The sequence below is a fragment of the Salvelinus sp. IW2-2015 genome, linkage group LG19 (genome assembly GCF_002910315.2).
Source record: "Salvelinus sp. IW2-2015 linkage group LG19, ASM291031v2, whole genome shotgun sequence".
Classification (NCBI taxonomy): domain Eukaryota; kingdom Metazoa; phylum Chordata; class Actinopteri; order Salmoniformes; family Salmonidae; genus Salvelinus; species Salvelinus sp. IW2-2015.
In genome coordinates this window covers 31155929-31179238 of record NC_036859.1, presented here as the reverse complement: position 1 = coordinate 31179238, position 23310 = coordinate 31155929, and the positions used below count along the sequence as shown (strand labels likewise).

Here is a 23310-nt window from a genome sequence, read left to right as displayed (position 1 = left end):
TTACAATTACAGCCTACCGGGGAACAGTAGGTTAACTGCCTTGTTCAGGGCCAGAATGACAGRTTTTTACCTTGTCAGCTCGGGGGATTCGGTCCAGCAACTTTTCGGTTACCGGCTCAACACTCTAACCACTAGGCTACCTGCCACCCCCTTATGACGAAAGCCTGGAGGTTTTTAATGTAGGCTTGAAGATATTTCAACGTCATGTCTAGAAGATAATAGGCTACACTGATAACTAGGGCTTGGCTGCCAAATGTATAGGTCTCCACATAATATTTAAATTGATGAAGTGTGATCATAATCATTATTTTATGGTATGGTAGACGTTCTTCCTAATAACAACTAAATATTAGGAAGGTGTTCTTAATGTTTTGTACACAATGGCTTATAATGCGAAGTATTGTAAAATAAAGTCCTGTAAAATGTATTTTGATTGTTTATTGACCGGGGAACTTTCTTTTTCTATAAAGTAGCAATTTTTTCTATTGAATGAAGCTGAAAAGTAAAATGTAAGTCTCTTTTTGGATAGGCTTATAAAGGCCTAGTTGGTATTGAACATGCTGTACATTTCTCTGCTATGTTTTTATTAGAAGATAAATCATTATTTATTATGTAATGATAAAATATACTTTAATGGCGCATTTCCATACAGGATTTAACCCAGTGTTTTATTTTTCCATCTACGCTGKCCGGAACACTGGGCCATGGCTCCGGCACACCTGCTCTCACTTGGGGCCAAAGCCAGGCCACTGGTGGCCTACTTTTCAGCTCGCATTTCCATAAAGGCTAACTGTGAATTTAACACCTCACAAAGCAATTGTTTTGATTATGCAGAGGTTGTTTATTCTGCTTTTCACAAGTCCTCACTGTCAGCCCTGCCCTGGTATCTGTGCATTAGAGATGTTGATAATGAGTATGTGTCTCCTCTCTAACGCCCAGAAAGCTCCAAGATTCAAACTCCCATTAGACAGCTCTGCAAGCATTAGGCTATAATGTCAAAATACAGAGTTTTGCTGAGCAACTATAGATTTAATCTTATGTACTTCCAAAAAAGGTCAAATTAAAATGTATGATGAATCCTATTTGGCACTTCCAATCACTCATTACTACCACGCACAGGTCGAAAGTTTACAACAGCTCAATACATTGAAGGTGCCAAAAAGCCTTTTTCTTTTCGGTTGCTTTTTTGACCTTATCTGAAAGTACATACCGGTCCTAACGGGAGTAAATGAAGATAGTTGTCAGCGAAACTCCATATTTGGTGAGTATTTTCACATTATAGGGTACTATGGGGTGAGACGCCACCTGGGGTAAGACTCAAGTTGTGACATTCTTTTTAACAGTTCCTCTGGCCGCTAGTAGTCTTGATCAACTACAAATGCTCTGTTTCATCAACATTTTTGAAGTAATTCCATCAAAATGATTTTAAGGTTAGTTGATCAAATGTTTTGTCATTTAGAAAAAGTTAAAGATATAATCCAATGAAGTTAGTCATTCTTTTGTTTTATACATACATTTGAAGTCGGAAGTTTACATACACTTAGGTTGGAGTAATTAAAAATCGTTTTTCAACCACTCCACAAATTTCTTGTTAACAAACTATAGTTTTGGCAAGTCGGTTAGGACATCTACTTTGTGCATGACACAAGTCATTTTTCCAACAATTGTTTACAGACAGATTATTTCACTGTATCACAATTCCAGTGTGTCAGAAGTTTACATTTACTAAGTTGACTGTGCCTTTAAACAGCTTGGAAAATTCCAGAAAATTATGTCATGGCTTTAGAAGCTTCTCATAGGCTAATTGACATCACTTGAGTCAATTGGAGGTGTACCTGTGGATGTATTTCAAGGCCTACCTTCAAACTCAGTGCCTCTTTGCTTGACATCATGGGAAAATCAAAAGAAATCAGCTAAGAAATCAGCTAAAAAAAAATTGTAGACCTCCACAAGTCTAGTTCATCCTTGGGAGCAATTTCCAAATGCCTGAATGGTACCACGTTCATCTGTACAAACAATAGTACGCAAGTATAAACACCATGGGACCACGCAGCCGTCATACCAGTCAGGAAAGAGATGCGCTCTGTCTCCTAGAGATGAATGTACTTTGGTGCGAAAAGTGCAAATCGATCCCAGAACAACAGCAAAGGACCTTTTGAAGACGCTGGAGGAAACAGGTACAAAAGTATCTATATCCACAGTAAAACGAGTCATATCGACATAACCTGAAAGGCCGCTCAGCAAGGAAGAAGCCACTGCTCCAAAACAGCCATAAAAAAGCCAGACTACGGTTTGCAATTGCGCATGGGGACAAAGATTGTACTTTTTGGAGAAATGTCCTCTGTTCTGATGAAACAAAAATAGAACTGTTTGGCCATAATGACCATCGTTATGTTTGTAAGTGAAAGGGGGAGGCTTGCAAGCCGAAGAACACCATCCCAACCGTGAAGCACGGGGAGTGGCAGCATCATGTTGTGGGGGTGCTTTGCTGCAGGAGGGACTGGTGCACTTCACAAAATAGATGGCATCATGAGGTAAGAAAATTATGTGGATATATTGAAGCAACATCAAGACATCAGCCAGGAAGTTAAAGCTTGGTCGCAAATGGGTCTTCCAAATGGACAATGACCCCAAGCATACTTCCAAAGTTGTGGCAAAATGGCTTAAGGACAACAAAGTCAAGGTATTGGAGTGGCCATCACAAAGCCCTGACCTCAATCCTATAGAAAATTTCTGGGCAGAACAAAAAATTGTGTGTGAGCAGGGAGGCCTACAAACCTGACTCAGTTAAACCAGCTCTGTCAGGAGGAATGGGCCAAAATTCACCCAACTTATTGTGGGAAGCTTGTGGAAGGCTACCCGAAAGGTTTGACCCAAGTTAAACCATTTAAAGGCAATACTACCAAATACGAATTGAGTATGTAAACTTCTGACCCACTGGGAATGTGATGAAATAAATTAAAGCTGAAATAAATATTTCTCTACAATTATTCTGACATTTCACATTCTTCAAATAAAGTGGTGATCYTAACTGACCTAAGACAGGGAATTTTTACTGATTAAATGTCAGGAATTGTGAAAAACTGAGTTTAAATGTATTTGGCTGAGGTGTATGTAAACTTCCGACTTCAACTGTATATTACAACCTATTGAAAACCGTTTGCTCTTGAATCTTACCCCGGTAGCTGGGCAAAATCCCCTTTTCTAAAAAATACATTTTATTAAATAACTACATCTATCCATTTATTTTCCTTTATAGTTAGTTAGGGTAACAAAGTATGTGTCACGTTCTGACCTTAGTTCCTTTTTTATGTCTTTATTTTAGTTGGGTTGGGGTGGGCATTCTATGTTGTTTTTCTATGTTTTGTTCTGTTGTTATATTTCTATGTGTTTGGCCTAGTATGGTTCTCAATCAGAGGCAGGTGTCAGTCGTTGTCTCTGATTGGGAGCCATATTTAGGTAGCCTGTTTTCTATTGTGTTTTGTGGGTGGTTGTTTCCTGTGTTAGTACCATACGGTACTGTTTCGGTTGTTTGTTTGTACTTTTGTTCTGTTGATTTTATTAAATATCTCATTATGRACACTTACCACGCTGCACATTGGTCCGATCCTTGCTACTCCTCCTCAGACGAAGAGGAAATCCGTTACAGTATGGCCATCATCCACCTACAATATTTTTTCAAAACTTTGCTTTGTGGCGTCAGCAATTAGACATTGATCTTGGAGGAGGGGGGGCATCTTACCCCATGTTCAGAGTTTCAGACAAATTAAAATGAAGCAGCTGAGCTGCCAAATCTCAAATGACTCGTTGGCTTCTCTTTTGAAGCTCAAGTTTTCCGAAGAAGCTTATTTACATGTTGCTTTAGCGCCCTACTGCCGAAAATAGAGGGTTTTGTGTCACTTTAGGGGAATAACTGATGAAATACACTTCACATGAAAGAAAAAGGTTTAATTAAAATCAAATGTTATTGGTCACATACGCATGGTTAGCAGATGTTAATGCGTGTGTAGCAAAATTTGTGCTTCTAGTTCCGACATTACAGTAATATCTAACAATTCCACAACAACTACCTAATACACACAAATTTCAGTAAAGGAATAAGAAAATATACATATAAATATATGGACCGAGCAGCATAGGCAAGATGCAATAGATGGTATAGAATACAGTATATACATTTGAGATGAGTAATGCAAGATATGTAAACATTATTAAAGTGACTAGTGATCCATTTATTAAAGTGGCCAATGATTTGGAGTCTATGTAGGCAGCAGCCTCTCTGTGTCAGTGATGGCTGTTTAACAGTCTGATGGCCTTAAGATTGAAGCTGTTTGTCAGTCTCTCGGTCCCAGCTTTATGCACCWGTACTGACCTCGCCTTCTGGATGATAACGGGGTGAACAGGCAGTGGCTCGGGTGGTTGTTGTCCTTGAYGATCTTTTTGGCCTTCCTGTGACATCGGGTGTGGTAGGTGACCTGGAGGGCAGGTAGTTTGTCCCCGGTGATGCGTTGTGCAGACCGCACCACCCTCTGAGAGTCGGGAAGCAAATTCAGGGAGTGAGTGTTTTAATAAATGAGACAATAAACACGTAACACAAACAACACACCGACATGAAAACAGAGTCAATAACACCTGAGGAAAGAACCAAGGAGAGTGACAGATATAGGGAAGATAATCAAGGAGGTGATGGAGTCCAGGTGAGTGTCATGAGGTGCAGGTGCGCGAGACGATGGTGACAGGTGGGCAGGATAATCAGCAGCCTGATGACCTAGAGGCCGGAGAGGGAGTATACATGACATCCGGAGAGGCTTGCGGCTGTGGGCGGTGCAGTTGTCGTACCAGGCAGTGATACAGCCTGACAGGATGCTCTCAATTGTGCATCTGTAAAAGTTTGGAGGGTTTTAGGTGACAAGACACATTTCTTCAGCCTCCTGAGGCGCTGTTGCGCCTTCTTCACCACACTGTCTGTGTGGGTGGACCATTTCAGTTTGTTTGTGACGTGTACGCTGAGGAACTTAAAACTGTCAACCGCTGTCCCGTCCATGTGGATAGGGGGGTGCTCCCTCTGCTGTTTCCTGAAGTCCACGATCATCTCCTTTGTTTTGTTGATGTTGAGTGAGAGGTTGTTTTCCTGAAACCACACTCCGAGTGCCCTCACCTCCTCCCTGTAGGCTGTCTCGTCGTTGTTGGTAATCAAGCCCACTGTTGTGTCATCTGCAAACTTGATGATTGAGTTGGAGGCGTGCATGGCCACACAGTCATGGGTGAACAGGGAGTACGGGAAGGGGCTGAGCATGCACCCTTGTGGGGCCCCAGTGTTGAGGATCAGCAAAGTGGAGATGTTGTTTCCTACCTTCACCACCTGTGGGCGGCCCGTCAGAAACACCAGGACCCAACTGCACAGGGTGCGGGTTGAGACCCAGGGCCTCAAGCTTAATGATGAGCTTGGTTGGTACTATGGTGTTGAATGCTGAGCTGTAGTCAATGAACATCATTCTTACATAGGTATTCCTCTTGTCCAGATGGGATTTTTATTTTATTTTTATTCAACTAGGCAAGACAGTTGAGAACAAATTTTTATTTACAATGACAGCCTACCCCGGCCATACTCGGATGACGCTGGACCAATTGTTTGCCACCGTATGGGACTACCAATCACRGCTGGATGTGATGCAGCCTGGATTCAAACCAGGTACTGCAGTGATGCCTCTTGCACTGGGATGCAGTGTCTTAGACCACTGCGCCACTCGGGAGCCCCAAGGGCAAGGCAGTGTGATGGCGATTGCATCATCTGTGGACCTATTTGGGCGGTATGCAAATTGAAGTGACCCTAGGGTGGCAGGTAAGGTGGTGGTGATATGATCCTTGACTAGTCACGCAAAGCACTTCATGTTGACAGAAGTGAGTGCTACTGGTGATTAGTMATTTAGTTCAGTTATCTTTGCCTTCTTGGGTACAATAACAATGTTGGCCATCTTGAATATGTCAGTAAACACACCAGCCAGCTGSTCTGCGCAAGCTCTGAGGACCGGCTAGGGATGCCTTCTGGGCCCGCAGCCTTGCGAGGGTTAACACGTTTAAACTTCGGCCACCCGAGAAGGTGAGGCCGCAGACCTTGGTAGCGGGCTGAGTCATTGGCACTGTATTATCCTCAAAGCGGGCAAAGAAGGTGTTTAGTTTGTCTGTTATTGATTGTGAGCCCGGTGGAGGACATAGGAAATGTGATACTTGTTATCCTCAGCCATAGTAAAAATCAGACAGACAAGCTTGCAGAGCTGTCTAATGGGAGTTTGAATCGAAGCATCCTGGGCGTTGGAGAGGAGAAACGTCAGAGGCCTACTCATCGTCGACATCTCTAATGCATAGATACTGGGGCATGTCAGAATTCCCTATAACATAAGGGTTTATTATATACTAGTGCACTGTGTAACACTGGTGTTACAGTCGAATAGTAGCATAATAGTTGCACTTGTTAATATTTTATAAATTTGCCCAAGGCTTTTTAAATAGTCATGCGAACAACATACAGTCACGGTGAAATCCATTATCATTATTTTACATAAACGCGCCATTATGCTACATCCCCCAGTCTAAATGACAACTTCCTTCCTTCGGCGGCAATCCCTCCTCCTCCAATTGATGGACTGACACATGTATCTGCGCGGTGTTAGCTGTTGCTGGAGTTAACATGTTTTGGTGATTGATAAAGATTCCAGAGTGTAGTGCGCGAAAGATGCCTTTCCGAAAATTCACATGGAAGAAATAAAGAGATGATGGCATCAACAGTTGCTTAGCGCCTACTTGCCTGAACTGCCACGGGTATGGAGTCAGATCGTACCAACCCTTGTCGGAGTTTCTGGTTTCGGACACCGAGTACTCTCCRAAACATTTCGAGGAAATAACAATTGTGTTATTCAAGAGATAGTGGACATTTACCAAACTCGATTCAAAGTACCCCTTTGCATCGCTGTAATTCATCATGTCTGATCAGAATTACTATTGGACCGTTTTGCCCAGCTACAAAACAAGTTTTGTGACTGGGGCCATGATGAAAAGATCAAAAAGGTAACCTGATTTYCTTCTATCAGCCGACTTGTCGAACTATTTTAATCAGTGATCATGCAAGTCTCTTATGGATTAGCCCTTGCAGCCTATTGCATTTAGCATTTTGGTTGTCTGAGTCAAAGCCCAAGACCACAGCGACAACTATTCAGGAAAATGACGTCACATTTAATGGCTATAAGGCTATGCTTTTTTTGTTTAAGATTTTCTTCAATAACAGCGTACCTTTTCATTCACAACAATGGCACAAATTGGCCTTTGTTTTCATGTTGATGTTCAGTCTGGTTTTGTGTTGTGATTTCTCCACTCTACTACAATGTGTCGGATTACATCCGCCCTAGTTTTGTTTCCGATAGCCTACAATGGCCACGTTTCTCTATGCCGTTATTGTTGCCTATAATGTTTTGACTTACAGAATATAGGGAGGGACACAGTGTTGTTCCTGCCGAAGGCTCACAACTTGTTCGTTACAGTCTAGGCTATAGTCTAGCAAAAGTATATAAGTAAAACTAATTTATTCACATGAATATTAGTTAAATTAACTTTATAGAAAAATCTGTGTAAACGTTGAATATTTCTTGGGTCTCTAAATTCCCCTAAACATTTTTCATCCTTGTGAAATCACAAAGAAAATCTATTTCACTACAGTAGCATACATTGGCAAGCCAGTCAATATACACTGAGTACACAAAACATTAGGAACATCTTTCTCGTATTGAGTTGCACCATTTGCCCTCAAAACAGCCTCAATTTGTCGGGGCACGGACTCCACAAGGTGTCGAAAGCGTTCCACAGGGATGCTGGCCCATGTTGACTCCAATGACTCCCACAGTTGTCAAGTTAGCTGTATGTCCTTTGGGTGGTGGACTACTCTTGATACACACGTTGAAGTTCTTGACACTCTCAAACCAGTACTATGATACTCCTGTTCAAAGGCACTTTAATCTTTTGTTTTACACATTCACCCTCTGAATGGCACACATACACAATCCATGTCTCAAGGTGTAAAAATCCTTATTTTAACCTGTCTYCTCCCCTTCATCTACACTGAATGAAGTGGATTTAACAGGTGACAGCAATAAAGAATCATAGCTTTCACCTGGATTCACCTGGTCACTATGTGATCAGTGTTTCCCAAACTCGGTCCTCTGGACCCCAAAGTCCAACGCAGCTCATTCACATCATTAAAGATTGATAGTTAGTTGTTTATTTGAATCAGCTGTGTAGTGCTAGGGCAAAAACCAAAACGTTCCCCCCTTGGGGTCCCGAGAACCGAGTTTGGGAAGCAGTTCTGAATGTTTTGTGTACTCCATATATGTGGCGTACAAGTCTGCCCATAGCCTACTACAGTTCTTTTAGAATCCTGGTGGATGTGGAAGATCTCATGGTGCATCTGACAGCTAACACCGGCTGTGTCAACCGSCAAGCATTCACCACAATCTCTGCCGGTCTACTATTTGCACTTAGCTTCCTAAAGCATGGTACTGTGCAAGTCCCTGCAAAGTCCCTACAAGCAATACAGCTTGTTGTTTGACCGAGATATAAATACTTTCTATTGCCTCAGTGTTTTGCTTATGATTTTGATTTAATCTTGGAAGGTTGTTTTTGCAAATGAAAATTGGTTGTGAAACAATTGACATGGACAGATCAAAGTTTGATAAATGTATATATGAATTAAATTCATTTTATTACAAGGGGATCTTTTGTATTCTCAGTTGAGTTTTGCTATTAAACAAACATCTCTCCCAGTTAATGCCTTTGGTTTGAGGCGCATGAATCTCATCTCCATGCCGACCCAGAAATGTCAGGCTCAGTTGTCATCTGAGCTTCTCAATTACTTTAGGTCACTGCCAACGAGATGGCATTGATATTAGTGGCCCTGTGGCAGCGCAACGTCAACAATGGGGCTGGGGATCAGTCATCTACGAAACAAACACACTGAAAATGAGTTCCTTCCATTCTGTAAATCTACCCGTGGCCATGGAGACATGGAGCCAGGTGGGGACACTCCCTGCAAGCACCGTAGCCCTCCAATAACAGACGGCGTTCTTATCAATGGACTGCTAAGCTGACTAATTTGTGTTTAACAAAGTTGTCCAATTTAACCAAATTAGATGGTAATTAAATTTCTACTGCCTACTGTGTGAGGTAGGGCTACAAGCCAAAAACAAGAGGTCCAAATCGTTTTCCAATACATTTTAATTAGAAATGAATTACTTTTTTCAGTACTTGGTGGTGAAATGTACATAGTGTATCATACAGGCTAAATAATCAGTACACCTGCATGTTACAACCAAGCCCCAATATCACAACTCGGCTTACATTCCACTACTCTAATGTATCACACAAAACAATTCTCTGCCTTTTCCACGCAGTTGCCGTAACAACAAGAGAAGGAGTCTGGCAGTCGGGACCCCCTCGCCCACGCTTTCGCGACCACTCTCACCTCTCCCCCTCGCCACAGGTAGGTGTTGTTGTCAGCCGTCTCTGCACTGCACTCAGCATGCGATAGAGTGCAGACCAATCAGTATGTTGTAAAAACATAGCAGACCAATCAGTATGTGATTAAATGTATAGCAGGCCAATCAGCATGTGGCATTAAAGAGACAGCAGACCAATCAGACCTTTCCAGTGCAGTATACCAGCTAACCACATGATGCTAAACTGTGTGTTCAGAGTTCTCAGGCAAATTAAAATGAAGCAGCTGAGCTGGCCAAGCTCAAATCGCTCTTTGGCTTCTGTTTTGAAGCTAAAGTTTCCAAAGAAGCTTATGTACATATTGCTTTAGCTTTTGTATCACTTCAGGGGAAGAACTGATGAAATACATTTCACATGAAAGAAATACAGTTTTCATTCATGGTTATTGATTGTGAGCCCAGTGAAGGACTTAGGAAATGTGATACTTGCTATCCTCAGCCATAGTAAAAAGCAGACCGACACGCTTAACTTCATCATAACAAATCAGGTTGTCCAGACAGTTTATACATGTTTAATGCTACGGACAGAATTGAGAGTTATCAAGTGAGCGTGCGTTCGGCCTATCACAAAACCCTGTCCTTTCCAGACCCCTTGGTTGTAAATACGCGTTGAGTTTATTGAATTCAGTTCCACCAGAGACTGATTGCTTTGGATTTAGGGTTAGGGTAGCTTTGGATTTAGGGTTAGGGTTAGGGTAGCTTTGGATTTAGGGTTAGGGTTAGGGTAGCTTTGGATTTAGGGTTAGGGTTAGGGTAGCTTTGGATTTAGGGCAGCTTGTCCTTTAGTTGTGCGTCATCAGCTCCCAAGAATGACAGCAGACTGCAGTTATAACAACATGGCCTATTTCTTCATTTATAAAACATGTTCCAGTGATAAAACACCAACAGAGCCTAATTGTTGTGTTTCAGCTGGAAGTAGTCCCCAAGAAAGCCCCCGAAATGTCTCCGCTAGTGCCTCCGCCAACTTCCAGTTTGCACGCAGGTAAGGAAAAGTCCAATCCTCCTTTCAATTATTTCAGTTTAGTAGAAGGAATTCACGTTTTAATTTGGTTGTATTATTGAAGGAGTCCTACTAATAAAAGCAGGTATGCAATTCATCTCAGAATTCATCTCAGAATTCATCTCAGAACTGTCAAAAGGCACCTTCACTTTAGCACACAATAGGTAGCCAAAAGATCTAGTTCACAAAAAGGATAACCCCCCCAGAAATGCATAGAAAAGGGATGGTACTGTAGGTAACCTTCGTTGCTCTTCCATGACAACGGCAATGCATCAAATACCTCTATTAGAAATGAGGACGGTGCTTTAGAGTGAAACCAGCCGAATGGCTCTAGGGCCACTCATGGGACATAGGACTTGGCATTTGTCAGCGCAATTAAAGGGAGAGTCGGTGTGCAGTACGCACACTCATTACTCTGGGCTGCCGGGATGATGCGATACAGACAGCCTTATCCTGAGCCTATCACACGTCACATATACTGTGAGCCAGCCCACTAGTGAGCTACAAGCATCAGTGTTAAACAGTTGCAACCCAGTCAGGCTTGAGGACAGTGAGGCAATGCCTTTTATGGTACAGGAGTAAGTGTACCACACCATACGCTATAGAGATAAGTGGGGGAAATCACATGAAACATTCTGGCCATGCACACGGTTGCATCAGCTTACATGACACAGCTACATTTACTGAGGGTTCGGGGATGCCAAAGTGGACATAGATGCTATGGGTCTGAATATATATGTAAATAAAGTATTTTTGAWTTTTTTTGTAATACATTTGCTTACATTTCTAAGAACCTGTTTTTGCTTTGTCATTATGGGAATTGTGTGTAGATGGATGGGGAGGGGGAAAAAACAATTTAATCAATTTTAGAATAAGGCTGTAACGTAACAATATGTGGAAAAAGTCAAGGGGTCTGAATAATTTCCGAATGCACTGTAGATGTTATGGCTGCAGTGTGTAAGGTGTTGTGCTTAGATAGTTGTTGGTACTCAGACTGCAGTCCTCTGTGTGCAATTATTTGGTCATGTAAACAATCCCATGTGGCGACGTGCTTGAAATACTGACACACAATCAAAGCTGTTATAAGAACTTTCTTTGTATGGGATATTCCAGGGGTTTGTCTAAATAAGTTTCAGATGCTGCAAGAAAGTTTGTTTTGATAAATGTACTTAAGCAATGTGTTCCTGTGTGAAATAAAAAGAGACTTAACTGCACACTACTTCTCAAATAATTGTTCTGGCTCATCCGGAAACTGTGCACATCGGTGTTGAATGAGTATGAGCATACCAAAACAGCCTCCCTTTCTCTTCCTCTTCAGCTGTATAAGAACTTGGATATGAAATACTATTATTCATAATAATATATCTGGGATATGAAGCCAAAGAGACATCCTATATCACTTGACTAATCCTTGCTCTGATACGTGCAGAAACCCCACTCTTATTAAGTCAGACCTGATTTGTTAGCCATAAGCTGKTTTTTCAGGGCTCTAACCTGACACATGAGGAATATTGTGGCCCCCCAAAAAATGTATTCAGCCTTTATCTAAGCAGGGCGTCATGCTGAGACCACGGTCTCTTTCGCAGACGAGTCCTTCATGAACACGTCAATAAACAACAATTAAATTATACATATACAGTACCAGTCAAAAGTTTGGACACCTACTCATTCCAGGGTTTTTCTTTATTTTTACTATTTTCTACATTGTAGAATAATAGTGAAGACATCAAAACTATGAAATAACACATATGGAATCATGTAGTAACCAAAAAAGTGTTAAACAAATAAAAATATATTTAGATTTTAGATTCTTCAAAGTAGCCACCCTTTGCCTTGATGACAGCTTTGCACACTCTTGGAAGATTTACCTAACTCAGCGGAGATTGAATGGGTCTGGTCATTTATATGTCTGAAGGTTAACAATTAAGTAAGGCATGGCGGAAGTTTATGCAAGAGGGCTTTATAGACAAAAAGAGCRTAATGCATGATCTACGAGACTTCAAGAATGACCAGCCTACTTTGTACTTTGATACAAAATGCAATGATTGGTACTGAACCTTTTGCACTATGATAAACTGCATCCAATGGCTTCAATACAGTGGCAGCTGCATTCATATAGACAATGACTGAATTATTTGTTTTCTGCTACAAAAGTGGTTGAGCTGAAGGGTGGTGAAATGTGTGTGTGTGTGTGAGAAATGACTCATTAAGCAGGTACCATTGGGTTCATGGCATCTTGTCAGGTGTTCAGCACATTGACGCCAGGTCGTGAGCTTCTGACAGCGTCACTGTGTCAATGAATGTGTTTGTGTCCTAATTCTTCCTTTCCCTCTTTCTTTCTCTCTGGCTCTTTCTCATAATCTGATAAACCAGCCACCTGGCCCGCACTGAAAGGTAGGAAAACATTTGATCATTTTTTCCTGTTTTGTCGATTTTTAAATTATACCTCCTTTAATTATATTAAACAGCCTTTGGTAGTGCTTCATGATTAAATCTTGAGGATATGTATGAAATTTAAAAGATCATTGTTTCCTGGTTCTTCCAGAGCGGATGGGCGAAGATGGTCTGTTGCCTCCGTCCCCTCGTCCGGCTATGGAACCAACCCCCCCAGCTCTTCAGTGTCAGTAAGTCGTCCCTCTCTTCCTCATTAAATATGTAATCCCTTCTTCCTCAAAGACCAACAAGGGAGGGTTTGGCATTGTCGTCAATACTCAATATAACTAACAATTAAATGTTTGAGCAACACCATCTTGTACAGTAAACCCATAGGAAATGTAGCTGTTTAAGTTCTGTATTTAAGGTTGCTAACAGGAAGTCCAGGTAAGACATTATATCTAGATTTTTTTCAAACTTATGCGCGATTCACAATATATACAGTACGTTTTGTTGTACAATTTAAAGGTAAAATATACTGCATTTCAAACAGTTAGCAATAATCTAATGAGTTAAGAGCTTGTGAAATTATACCTAGGCTAAATATAAGCCTTCCACAATTATAAGACCCACACATTTTATCAAAATAGTTTAACCTGTGTTTTTGTAATAATCACTGATCTGGCTTTCAAGGCCTTCTATGAAAATGGCCTTTTTGTTACAAATGTAATCAAATGTTATTGGTCGCATACACATATTTAGCAGATGTTATTGTGTGTCCCTAGCTCCAACAGTGCAGTACAATCTAACACATCTATAAGTAAAATAATGTAATTAAGAAATATAGAAATATTAGGACGAGCAATGTCTGACCAGAGTGTAAATATATATAGTGTATTAATGTGATGGGATGTATAGACATTATAGGACAAAATCTGGATAGAATATGTAGTATATCTGAAGAATAGTAGGATAAAATACTACAGCAATAGTTGAATAGCATGGCATTGACTAGAATACAGTATATGCAATGCCTTCGGAAAGTATTGACCCCCTGACTTTTTCGTTACAGCCTTATTATAAAATGGATTAAAAAAAAGAAAAAAAAGAATCCTCAGCAATCTACACACAATACCCTATAATGACAAAGCCGAAAACAGGTTTTTAGACATTCTTACAAATTTATTACAAATATCAAACAAATACCTAATTCACATAAATATTCAGCCCCTTTGCTATGAGACTCGGAATTGAGGTCAGGTGCATCCTGTTTCCAATGATCATCCTTGAGCTGGTTCTACAACTTGATTGGAGTCCACCTGTGGTAAATTCAATTGATTGGACATGATTTGGAAAGGCACACCCCTGTCTATATAAGGTCCCACAGTTGACAGTGTATGTCAGAGCAAAAACCAAGCCATGAGGTCGAAGGAATTGTCCATAGAGCTCCGAGACAGGATTGTGTCAAGGCACAGATCAGGGGAAGGGTACCAAAAACTGTCTGCAGTATTGAAAGTTCCCAAGAACACAGTGACCTCCATCTATTTTCATTTTTAATTGTATTTTTTGTACTTTTTAACCACTTTCTCCCCAATTTCATGATATCCAATTGCCCCATCGCTGTAACTCCCGTGCGGATTCGGAGAGGCAAAGGTCGAGAGCCATGCATCCTTCGAAACACGACCCCGCCAAGACGCACTGCTTCTTGACACATTGCTCGCTTAACCCAGAAGCCAGTCGCACCATGGAGGAAACGCCTCAYAGCTGGCGACCGAAGCTAGCGTGCATGCGCCCGGCGGCCACAAAGAGTTGCTCCAGGACGACAATGGGCCAATTGTGAGCTGTCTCATGGGTCTCCCAGTTACGGCCGGGTGCGACACAGCCCGGGATCAAACCCGGATCTGTAGTGACGTCACTAGCACTGATCAGTGCGGCACTCGGAAGCTGGCTGCCTGGCCAAACTGAGCAATCGGGGGAGAAGGGCCTGGTCAGAGAAGTGACCAAGAACCTGATGGTCATTCTGACAGAGATCTAGAGTTCCTCTCCAGAGATGGGAGAACCTTCCAGAAGGACAACCATCTCTGCAGCACTCCACCAATCAGGCCTTTATGGTAGAGTTGCTAGACGGAAGCCACTCCTGACGTAAAAGGCACATGACAGGCCGCTTGGAGTTTGCCAAAAGGCACCTAAAGACTTGCAGACCATGAGAAACAAGATTCTCTGGTCTGAAGAAACCAAGGTTTAACTTTTTGGCCTGAATGCCAAGCGTCACATCTGGAGGAAACCTAGCACCATCCCTACGGTGAAGGATGGTGGTGGCAGCATCATGCTGTGGGGATGGTTTTCAACAGCAGGGACTGGGAGACTAGTTAGGATCGAGGCAAAGATAAACGGAGAAAAGTACAGAGAGATCCTTGATGAAAACCTGCTCAGGACCTCCGACTGAGGCGAAGGTTCACCTTCCAACAGGACAACGACCCTAAGCACACTGCCAAGACAACGCAGGAGTGGCTTCGGGATAAGTCTCTGAATGTCCTTGAGTGGCCCAGCCAGAGCCTGGACTTGAACCCGATCTAACATCTCTGGAGAGATATAAAAATAGCTGTGCATCAACGCTCCCCATTCAACCTGACAGAGCTTGAGAGGATGTGCAGAGAAGAATGGGAGAAACTCCCCATATATACAAGTGTGCCAAGCTTGTAGCGTCATACCCAAGAAGACTCGATGCTGTAATTGCTGACAAAGGTACTTAAACAAAGTACTGAGTAAAGGGTCTGAATACTTATGTAAATGTAATATATATATATATATATTTTTTTTAAATGAGCAAAGATTTTAACCTGTTTTTGCTTTGTTAGTATGGGTATTGTGTGTACATTGATGAGAAAACGATAATTTAATACATTTTACAATGAAGCTGTAACGTACCAAAATGTGGAAAARGTCAAGGCGTCTTAATACTTTCCAAAGGTACGGTACATATGAAATGTAACAACAGTATGTAAACATTATGAAAGTGACCAGTGTTGCATGTCAGTGGAGGTTGGTGCAGTTTAAGATGAGGGAGAATTATTACATTTGAATGTGCATGGCCTTATTTCTATTACAGCATATTGGATGACTTTATTTCATATTCCATTCACCCAGTTCAATGTAACATCGATCGGTTTAGGCTACTACATGATACTCTAATTTTCCCTATACCCATCATGAGGTTGCTACAACCTAGCCTATRAACGTAGGTACACAGGTCGAGAGAATTGAGTAATCAAGGTGACCAACAATGACACATTCAATACTGCCTTAAACACTTTGCATCTACCTGATCTAGGGTGTAATCATTAGTCCAACAGTTGCAAATGTGAGTTTCTATTGGACAAATTCAGGTATGTTTATCTCAGTTTCGTTCCGTTTAAGAAACGTTTTTCAACAGAATCGCCAGAATGAATACATCCCTGATCACACGCAAACAATTCACTTTCATAGCAGCCACATAAAAACCACATGATCACTTTGCTCGTTGTATATGTAATTCGTTTTCGTAACTGTCTACGTGCTCTCCTCCTCTCACCTTTTCCCTTTACTTGTGGACTTCAGTGCACAACACATTAGCTGTCTGTGACCAGGCCAAACCATATCATGACCAACCGCTACACACAGCCTACATCGTTGTCACGTCATAGTCAACTAGAACTACGAGAACTAACGTGTTAGTAAATCCGCTACGATCATGCAGTAGATTGTAGTAAGAAAGCAGTTACACCGGTGGGCCCCGATGGCAATAAATTAATAAAACCAAAAGCTTACCTTGACTTGGAAGAGTTCCAGTGTTGTGTTGGATAGTCATAGCCAGCTAGCTAACATAACATCCCTCTGTTTGAGCAGAGTGTTTGAGTAGGCTAAACTAGCTAGCTGCATTTGGTTAGTGATTATTGTCTTATTTCACTGTAGAGCCTCTAGCCCTGCTCAATATGCCTTAGCTAACCCTTCAGTTCCACCTCCCACGCATGCGGTGACATCACCTGGTTTAAATGATGTCTCTAGACACAATATCTCTCTCATCGTCACTCTATGCCTAGGTTTACCTCCACTGTATTCACATCCTACCATACCTTTGTCTGTACATTATACCTTGAAGCTATTCTATTGCGCCCAGAAACCTGCTCCTTTTACGCTCTGTTCCGAACGTACTAGACGACCAGTTCTCATAGCCTTTAGCCGTACCCTTATCCTACTCCTCCTCTGCTCCTCTGGTGATGTAGAGGTTAATCCAGGCCCAGCAGTGCCTAACTCCACTTCCATTCCCCAGGCGCTCTCATTTGTTGACTTCTGTAACCGTAAAAGCCTTGGTTTCATGCATGTTAACATTAGAAGCCTCCTCCCCAAGTTTGTTTTATTCAGTGCCTTAGCACACTCTGCCAACCCGGATGTCCTAGCCGTGTCTGAATCCTGGCTTAGGAAGACCACCAAAAACTCTGCAATTTCCATCCCTATCAATAACATTTTCCGACAAGATAGAACTGCCAAAGGGGGCGGAGTGGCTATCTACTGCAGAGAGAGCCTGCATAGTGTCATACTATCCAGGTCTGTGCCCAAACAATTCAAGCTTCTACTTCTAAAAATCCACCTTTCCAGAAACAAGTCTCTCACTGTTGCCGCTTGCTATAGACCACCCTCTGCCCCCAGCTGTGCCCTGGACACCATATGTGAATGAATTGCCCCCCATCTAACTTCAGAGCTCGCGCTGCTAGGTGACCTAAACTGGGACATGCTTAACACCCCGGCCATCCTACAATCTAAGCTTGATGCCCTCAATCTCACACAAATTATCAATGAACCTACCAGGTATAACCCCAATCTGTAAACACGGGCACCCTCATAGATATCATCCTAACAAACTTGCCCTCCAAATACACCTCTGCTGTCTTCAACCAAGATCTCATCGATCACTGCCTCATTGCCTGCATCCGTAAATGGGTCTGCGGTCAAACGACCACCCCTCATCACTGTCAAATGCTCTCTAAAACGCTTCAGCGAGCATTCCTTTCTAATCGACCTGGCACGGGTATCCTGGAAGGATATTAACCTCATCCCGTCAGTAGAGGATGCCTGGTTATTCTTTAAAAGTGCCTTCCTCACCATCTTAAATAAGCATGCCCCATTCAAAACATTTTGAACCAGGAACAGATATAGCCCTTGGTTTACTCCAGACCTGACTGCCCTTGACCAGCACAAAAATAACCTGTGGCGTACTGCATTAGCATCAAATATCCCCCGTGATATGCAACTTTTCAGGGAAGTTAGGAACCAATATACACAAACAGTTAGGAAAGCAAAGGCTAGCTTTTTCAAACTGAAATTTGCATCCTGTAGCACAAACTCAAAAAAGTTCTGGGACACTGTAGTCCATGGAGAATAAGAGCACCTCCTCCCAGCTGCCCACTGCACTGAGGCTGGGAAACACTCACCACTGATAAATCCACGATAATTGAGAATTTCAATAAGCATTTTTCTACAGCTGGCCATGCTTTCCACCTGGCTACCCCTACCCTGGTCAACTGCCCTGCACCCCCCACAGTAACTTGCCCAAGCCTCCCCCATTTCTCCTTCACCCAAATCCAGATAGCTGATGTTCTGAAAGAGCTGCAAAATCTGGACCCCTACAAATCAGCCGGGCTAGACAATCTGGACCCTCTCTTTATAAAATGATCTGCCAAAATTTTTGCAACCCCTATTACTATCCAACCTCTCTTTCGTATCGTCTGAGATCCCCAAAGATTGGAAAACTGCCGCGGTCATCCCCCTCTTCAAAGGGRGAGACACTCTAGACCCAAACTGCTACAGACCTATATCTATCCTACCCTGCCTTTCTAAGGTCTTCGAAAGCCAAGTTAATAAACAGATCACCGACCATTTYGAATCCCACCGTACCTTCTCCGCTATGCAATCTGGCTTCCGAGCTGGTCATGGGTGCACCTCAGCCACGCTCATCCAATCCAAAATTAAATCTAGAATCGGCTTCCTATTTCGCAACAAAGCATCCTTCACTCATGCTGCCAAACATACCCTCGTAAAACTGACTATCCTACCAATCCTTGACTTCGGCAATATCATTTACAAAATAGCCTCCAACACTCTACTCAACAAACTCAAACAAATTGGATGCAGTCTATCACAGTGCCATCTGTTTTGTCACTAAAGCCCCATATACTACCCACCACTGYGACCTGTAAGCTCTCGTTGGCTGGCCCCCGCTTCATACTCATCGCCAAACCCACTGGCTCCAGGTCATCTACAAGTCTTTGCTAGGTAAAGCCCCGCCTTATCTCAGTTCACTGGTCACCACAGCAGCACCCACCCGCAGCACATGCTCCAGCAGGTATATTTCACTGGTCACCCCCAAAGCCAATTCCACCTTTGGCTGCCTTTCCTTCCAGTTCTCTGCTGCCAATGACTGGAACGAACTGCAAAAATCGCTGAAGCTGGAGAATCATCTCCCTCACTAACTTCAAGCACCAGCTGTCAGAGCAGCTCACAGATCATTGCACATGTACATAGCCCATCTGTAAATAGCCCATCCAACTACCTCATCCCCATACTGTATTTATTTATTTATTTTGTTCCTTTGCACCCCAGTATCTCTACTTGCACATTCATCTTCTGCACATCAATCACTCCTGTGTTTAAATGCTATATCGTAATTACCTCGCCACTATGGCCTATTTTATTGCCTTACCTACCTTATCTTACCTCATTTGCACACACTGTRTATWTAYWYTTTTTYTCTACTGTATTATTGACTGTATGTTTGTTTATTCCATGTGTAACTCTGTGTTGTTGTATGTGTCAAACTGCTTTGCTTTATCTTGGCCAGGTCGCAGTTGTAAATGAGAAGTTGTTCTCAACTAGCCTACCTGGTTAAATAAAAAAAWAWAMAAATTCGAGCTAAGTGATAGTTTCAAGAGAAATTCATTTGTTAACTGTTCAACTCTTGTCTTTCTCTGTCTTCGAGTGAACTACTCACCACATTTTATGCACTCTGGAAGTTCTCATAATTACCATGAGTCTCCTAGGTTTTGTATTGAAGTCAATGTACCCAGAGGGGGATGGAATCTAAACTCAGCAAAAAAGGAAATGTCCCCTTTTCAGGACCCTGTCTTTCAAAGATAATTAGTAAAAATCCAATTAACTTCACAGTTCAAAATTGTAAAGATTTGAAACACTGTTTCCCATGCTTGTTCAATGAACCATAAACATTTAAAGAACATGCACCTGTGGAACGGTCGTTAAGACACTAACCGCTTACAGATGGTAGGCAATTAAGGTCACAGTTATGAAATCTTAGGACACTAAAGAGGCCTTTCTATGGAYTCTGAAAAACATCAAAAGAAAGATGCCCAGGATCCCTGCTCATCTGYGTGAACATGCCTTAGGCATGCTGCAAGCAGGCATGAGGACTGCAGATGTGGCCAGGGCAATAAATTGCAATGTCCGTACTGTGAGATGCCTAAGACAGCGCTACAGGGAGACAGGATGGACAGCTGATCATCCTCGCAGTGGCAGACCACGTGTAACAACACCTGCACAGGATCGATACATCCGAACATCACACGTGCGGGACAGGTACAGGATGGCAACAACAACTGCCCGAGTTACACCAGGAACTTACAATCCCTCCATCAGTGCTCAGACTGTCCGCAATAGGCTGAGAGAGGCTGGACTGAGAGCTTGTAGGCCTGTTGTAAGGCAGGTCCTCAACAGACATCACTAGCAACAATGTCGCCTATGGGCACAAATCCACCGTCACTGGACCAGACAGGACTGGCAAAAAGTGCTCTTCACTGACGAGTCGCGGTTTTGTCTCACCAGGGGTGATGGTCGGATTCGCGTTTATCGTCAAAGGAATGAGCATTACACCAAGACCTGTACTATGGAGTGGGATCAATTTGCAGGTGGAAGATCCGTCATGGTCTGGGGTGGTGTGTCACAGCATCATTGAACTGAGCTTGTTGTAACGCTGTGCATTACAGGGAAGACATCCTCCTCCCTCATGTGGTAGCCTTCCTGCAGGCTCATCCTGACATGACACTCCAGCATGACAATGCCACCAGCCATACTGCTCGGTCTGTGCGTGATTTCCTGCAAAACAGGAATGTCAGTGTTCTGCCATGGCCAGCAAAGAGCTCGGATCTCAATCCCATTGAGCACGTCTGGGACCTGTTGGATCGGAGGGTGAGGGCTAGGGCCTTTCCCCCAGAAATGTCTGGGAACTTGCAGGTGCCTTGGTGGAAGAGTGGGGTAACATCTCACAGCAAGAACTGGCAAATCTCGTGCAGTCCATGAGGAGGAGATGCGCTGCAGTACTTAATGCAGCTGGTGGCCACACCAGATACTGACTGTTACTTTTGATTTTGACCCCCCCCCTTTGTTCAGGGACACATTATTCCATTTCTGTTAGTCACATGTCTGTGGAACTTGTTCAGTTTATGTCTCAGTTGTTGAATCTTATGGTCATACAAATATTTACAAATGTTAAGTTTGCTGAAAATAAACACAGTTGGCAGTGAGAGGACGTTTCTTTTTTTTCTGAGTTTAGCTCTCTGGCTACACCATGGTGCTACCCTACAGAGTGCTGTTGAGGTAACTTTAGACCTTCATTGCAAAACAGTGTGTTTTAAGTAATTATTTGGTGACGTGAATATATTTAGTATAGTTTTATCTAAAAAGGATAACTTTTTTCATGTTTCACTATTTTTATTAAATTCCATAAGGAGGATGGTCCTCCCCTTCCTCCTCTGAGGAGCCTCTGCTGTTTCATGTCTATGTACATAGGGCAGCATCTAAGATGCAGGGTTGAGTAACCGGGTGGTAGCCGGCTAGTGATTGCGCCATCGTGCATACATTTATTTTGTCCCCCTAAACCAAACGCGATCACGACACGCAGGTTAAAATATCAAAACAAACTCTGAACCAATGACATTTATTTGGGGACAGGTCAAAAAGCATTAAACATGTATGGCAATTTAGCTAGTTAGCTTGCACTTGCTAGCTAATTTGTCCTGGGATATAAACATTGAGTTGTTATTTTACCTGAAATGCACAAGGACCTCTACTCCGACAATTAATCCACATATAAAACGGCCGATCTGTGTCAGAAATAGGAATGACTTCTATTTTAGCCCTTGGTAACGCAGACGCTCATTGCCGCGTGCGAGCAGTGTGGGTGCAATAATTGAATAACATGGATTTCTACATTTATTTTGCGACGCTCACGCATGCGATGTGTCCGGTCTGGTCAGCATGTTAGTCGCAACCTGGCTTGTGGGAAGTGACAAAGAGCTCTTATAATAATAATCAATCATTTTGATATTTATCTAACCATCTTACACACAAAACCTTATTTGTTCATTGAAAATTGTGAATAGGGTGTGCTTGAAAGGATGCACATAACTCTGCAATGTTGGGTTGTATTGGAGAGAGTTTCAGTCTTAAATCATTTTCCACACACAGTCGGTGCCCCTATTTAGTTTTAATGCTAGTGAGGGTYGAGAATCCACTCTCGCATAGGTACGTGGTTGYAATGGCCATCAGTGTCTTAACAGCGCGATTTGCCAAGGCAGGATACTCTGAGCGAAGCCCAATCCAGAAATTTGGCAGTGGCTTCTGATTTAAATTACATTTTCACAGAACCGCATGTTGCAATTTCGAAGAGGCTCTCTTGTTCAGATATCTGTAAGTGGACTGGAGGCAGGGCATGAAAGGGATAACGAATCCAGTTGTTTGTGTCATCCGAAAGCACCTGCGTAATTCTGCACCCAACTTCGGTGCTTTGCTATATCACATTTGACATAGTTGGTAAACGTGAGTTCATTTGCACACAAAGTTATACAATGATGTAAAGACCTTTGTGTTGTCATTGTTAATGCAGACAGAGAAGAGCTCCAACTTCTTATTCATAGCTTCAATTTTGTCATGCACATTGAATATAGTTGCGGAGAGTCGCTGTAATCCTAATATTCAGATCATTCAGGCGAGGAAAAAACATCACCCAGATAGGCCAGTCGTGTGAGAAACTCGTCATCAGTCAAGCGGTCAGACAACTGGAAATGATGGTCTCTAAATTTAAAAAAATGTGTCAATACTTTGCCCCTTGATAATCAGCGCACTTCTGTATGTTGTAAAAGTGTTACATGGTCGCTACCCATCATATCATTGCATAGTGCAGAAAATACACGAGAGTTCAGGGGCCTTGCTTTAACAAAGTTAAACAAACCATTTTCACTGTCGTGTCCAAAATGTCTTTCAAGCTGTCAGGCATTCCCTTGGCAGCAAGAGCCTCTTGAATGCTGCAGTGTACCCAAGTGGCGTCGGGAGCAACTGCTTGCACGTGCGTTACCA

At 42.5% G+C, this 23310-nt stretch overlaps 1 protein-coding gene across 2 annotated transcripts in view; it reads left to right on the top strand.

Annotated features, from left to right (window-relative positions):
* Window positions 1-23310, top strand: part of LOC111979161 (microtubule-associated serine/threonine-protein kinase 3) — a 71264-nt gene that overhangs the window by 11261 nt on the left and 36693 nt on the right. The window contains exons 1-5 of one of the 2 annotated variants that reach the window (XM_024009498.2): window positions 6621-7065; window positions 9438-9526; window positions 10449-10521; window positions 12913-12933; window positions 13085-13163. In XM_024009498.2, the coding sequence (XP_023865266.1) occupies window positions 6980-7065; window positions 9438-9526; window positions 10449-10521; window positions 12913-12933; window positions 13085-13163 (348 nt within the window). In that variant the 5' untranslated portion in view covers window positions 6621-6979. Of the gene's footprint in view, window positions 1-6620; window positions 7066-9437; window positions 9527-10448; window positions 10522-12912; window positions 12934-13084; window positions 13164-23310 lie in introns of those variants that run through there. The other variant, XM_024009499.2, reaches the window with a different exon arrangement.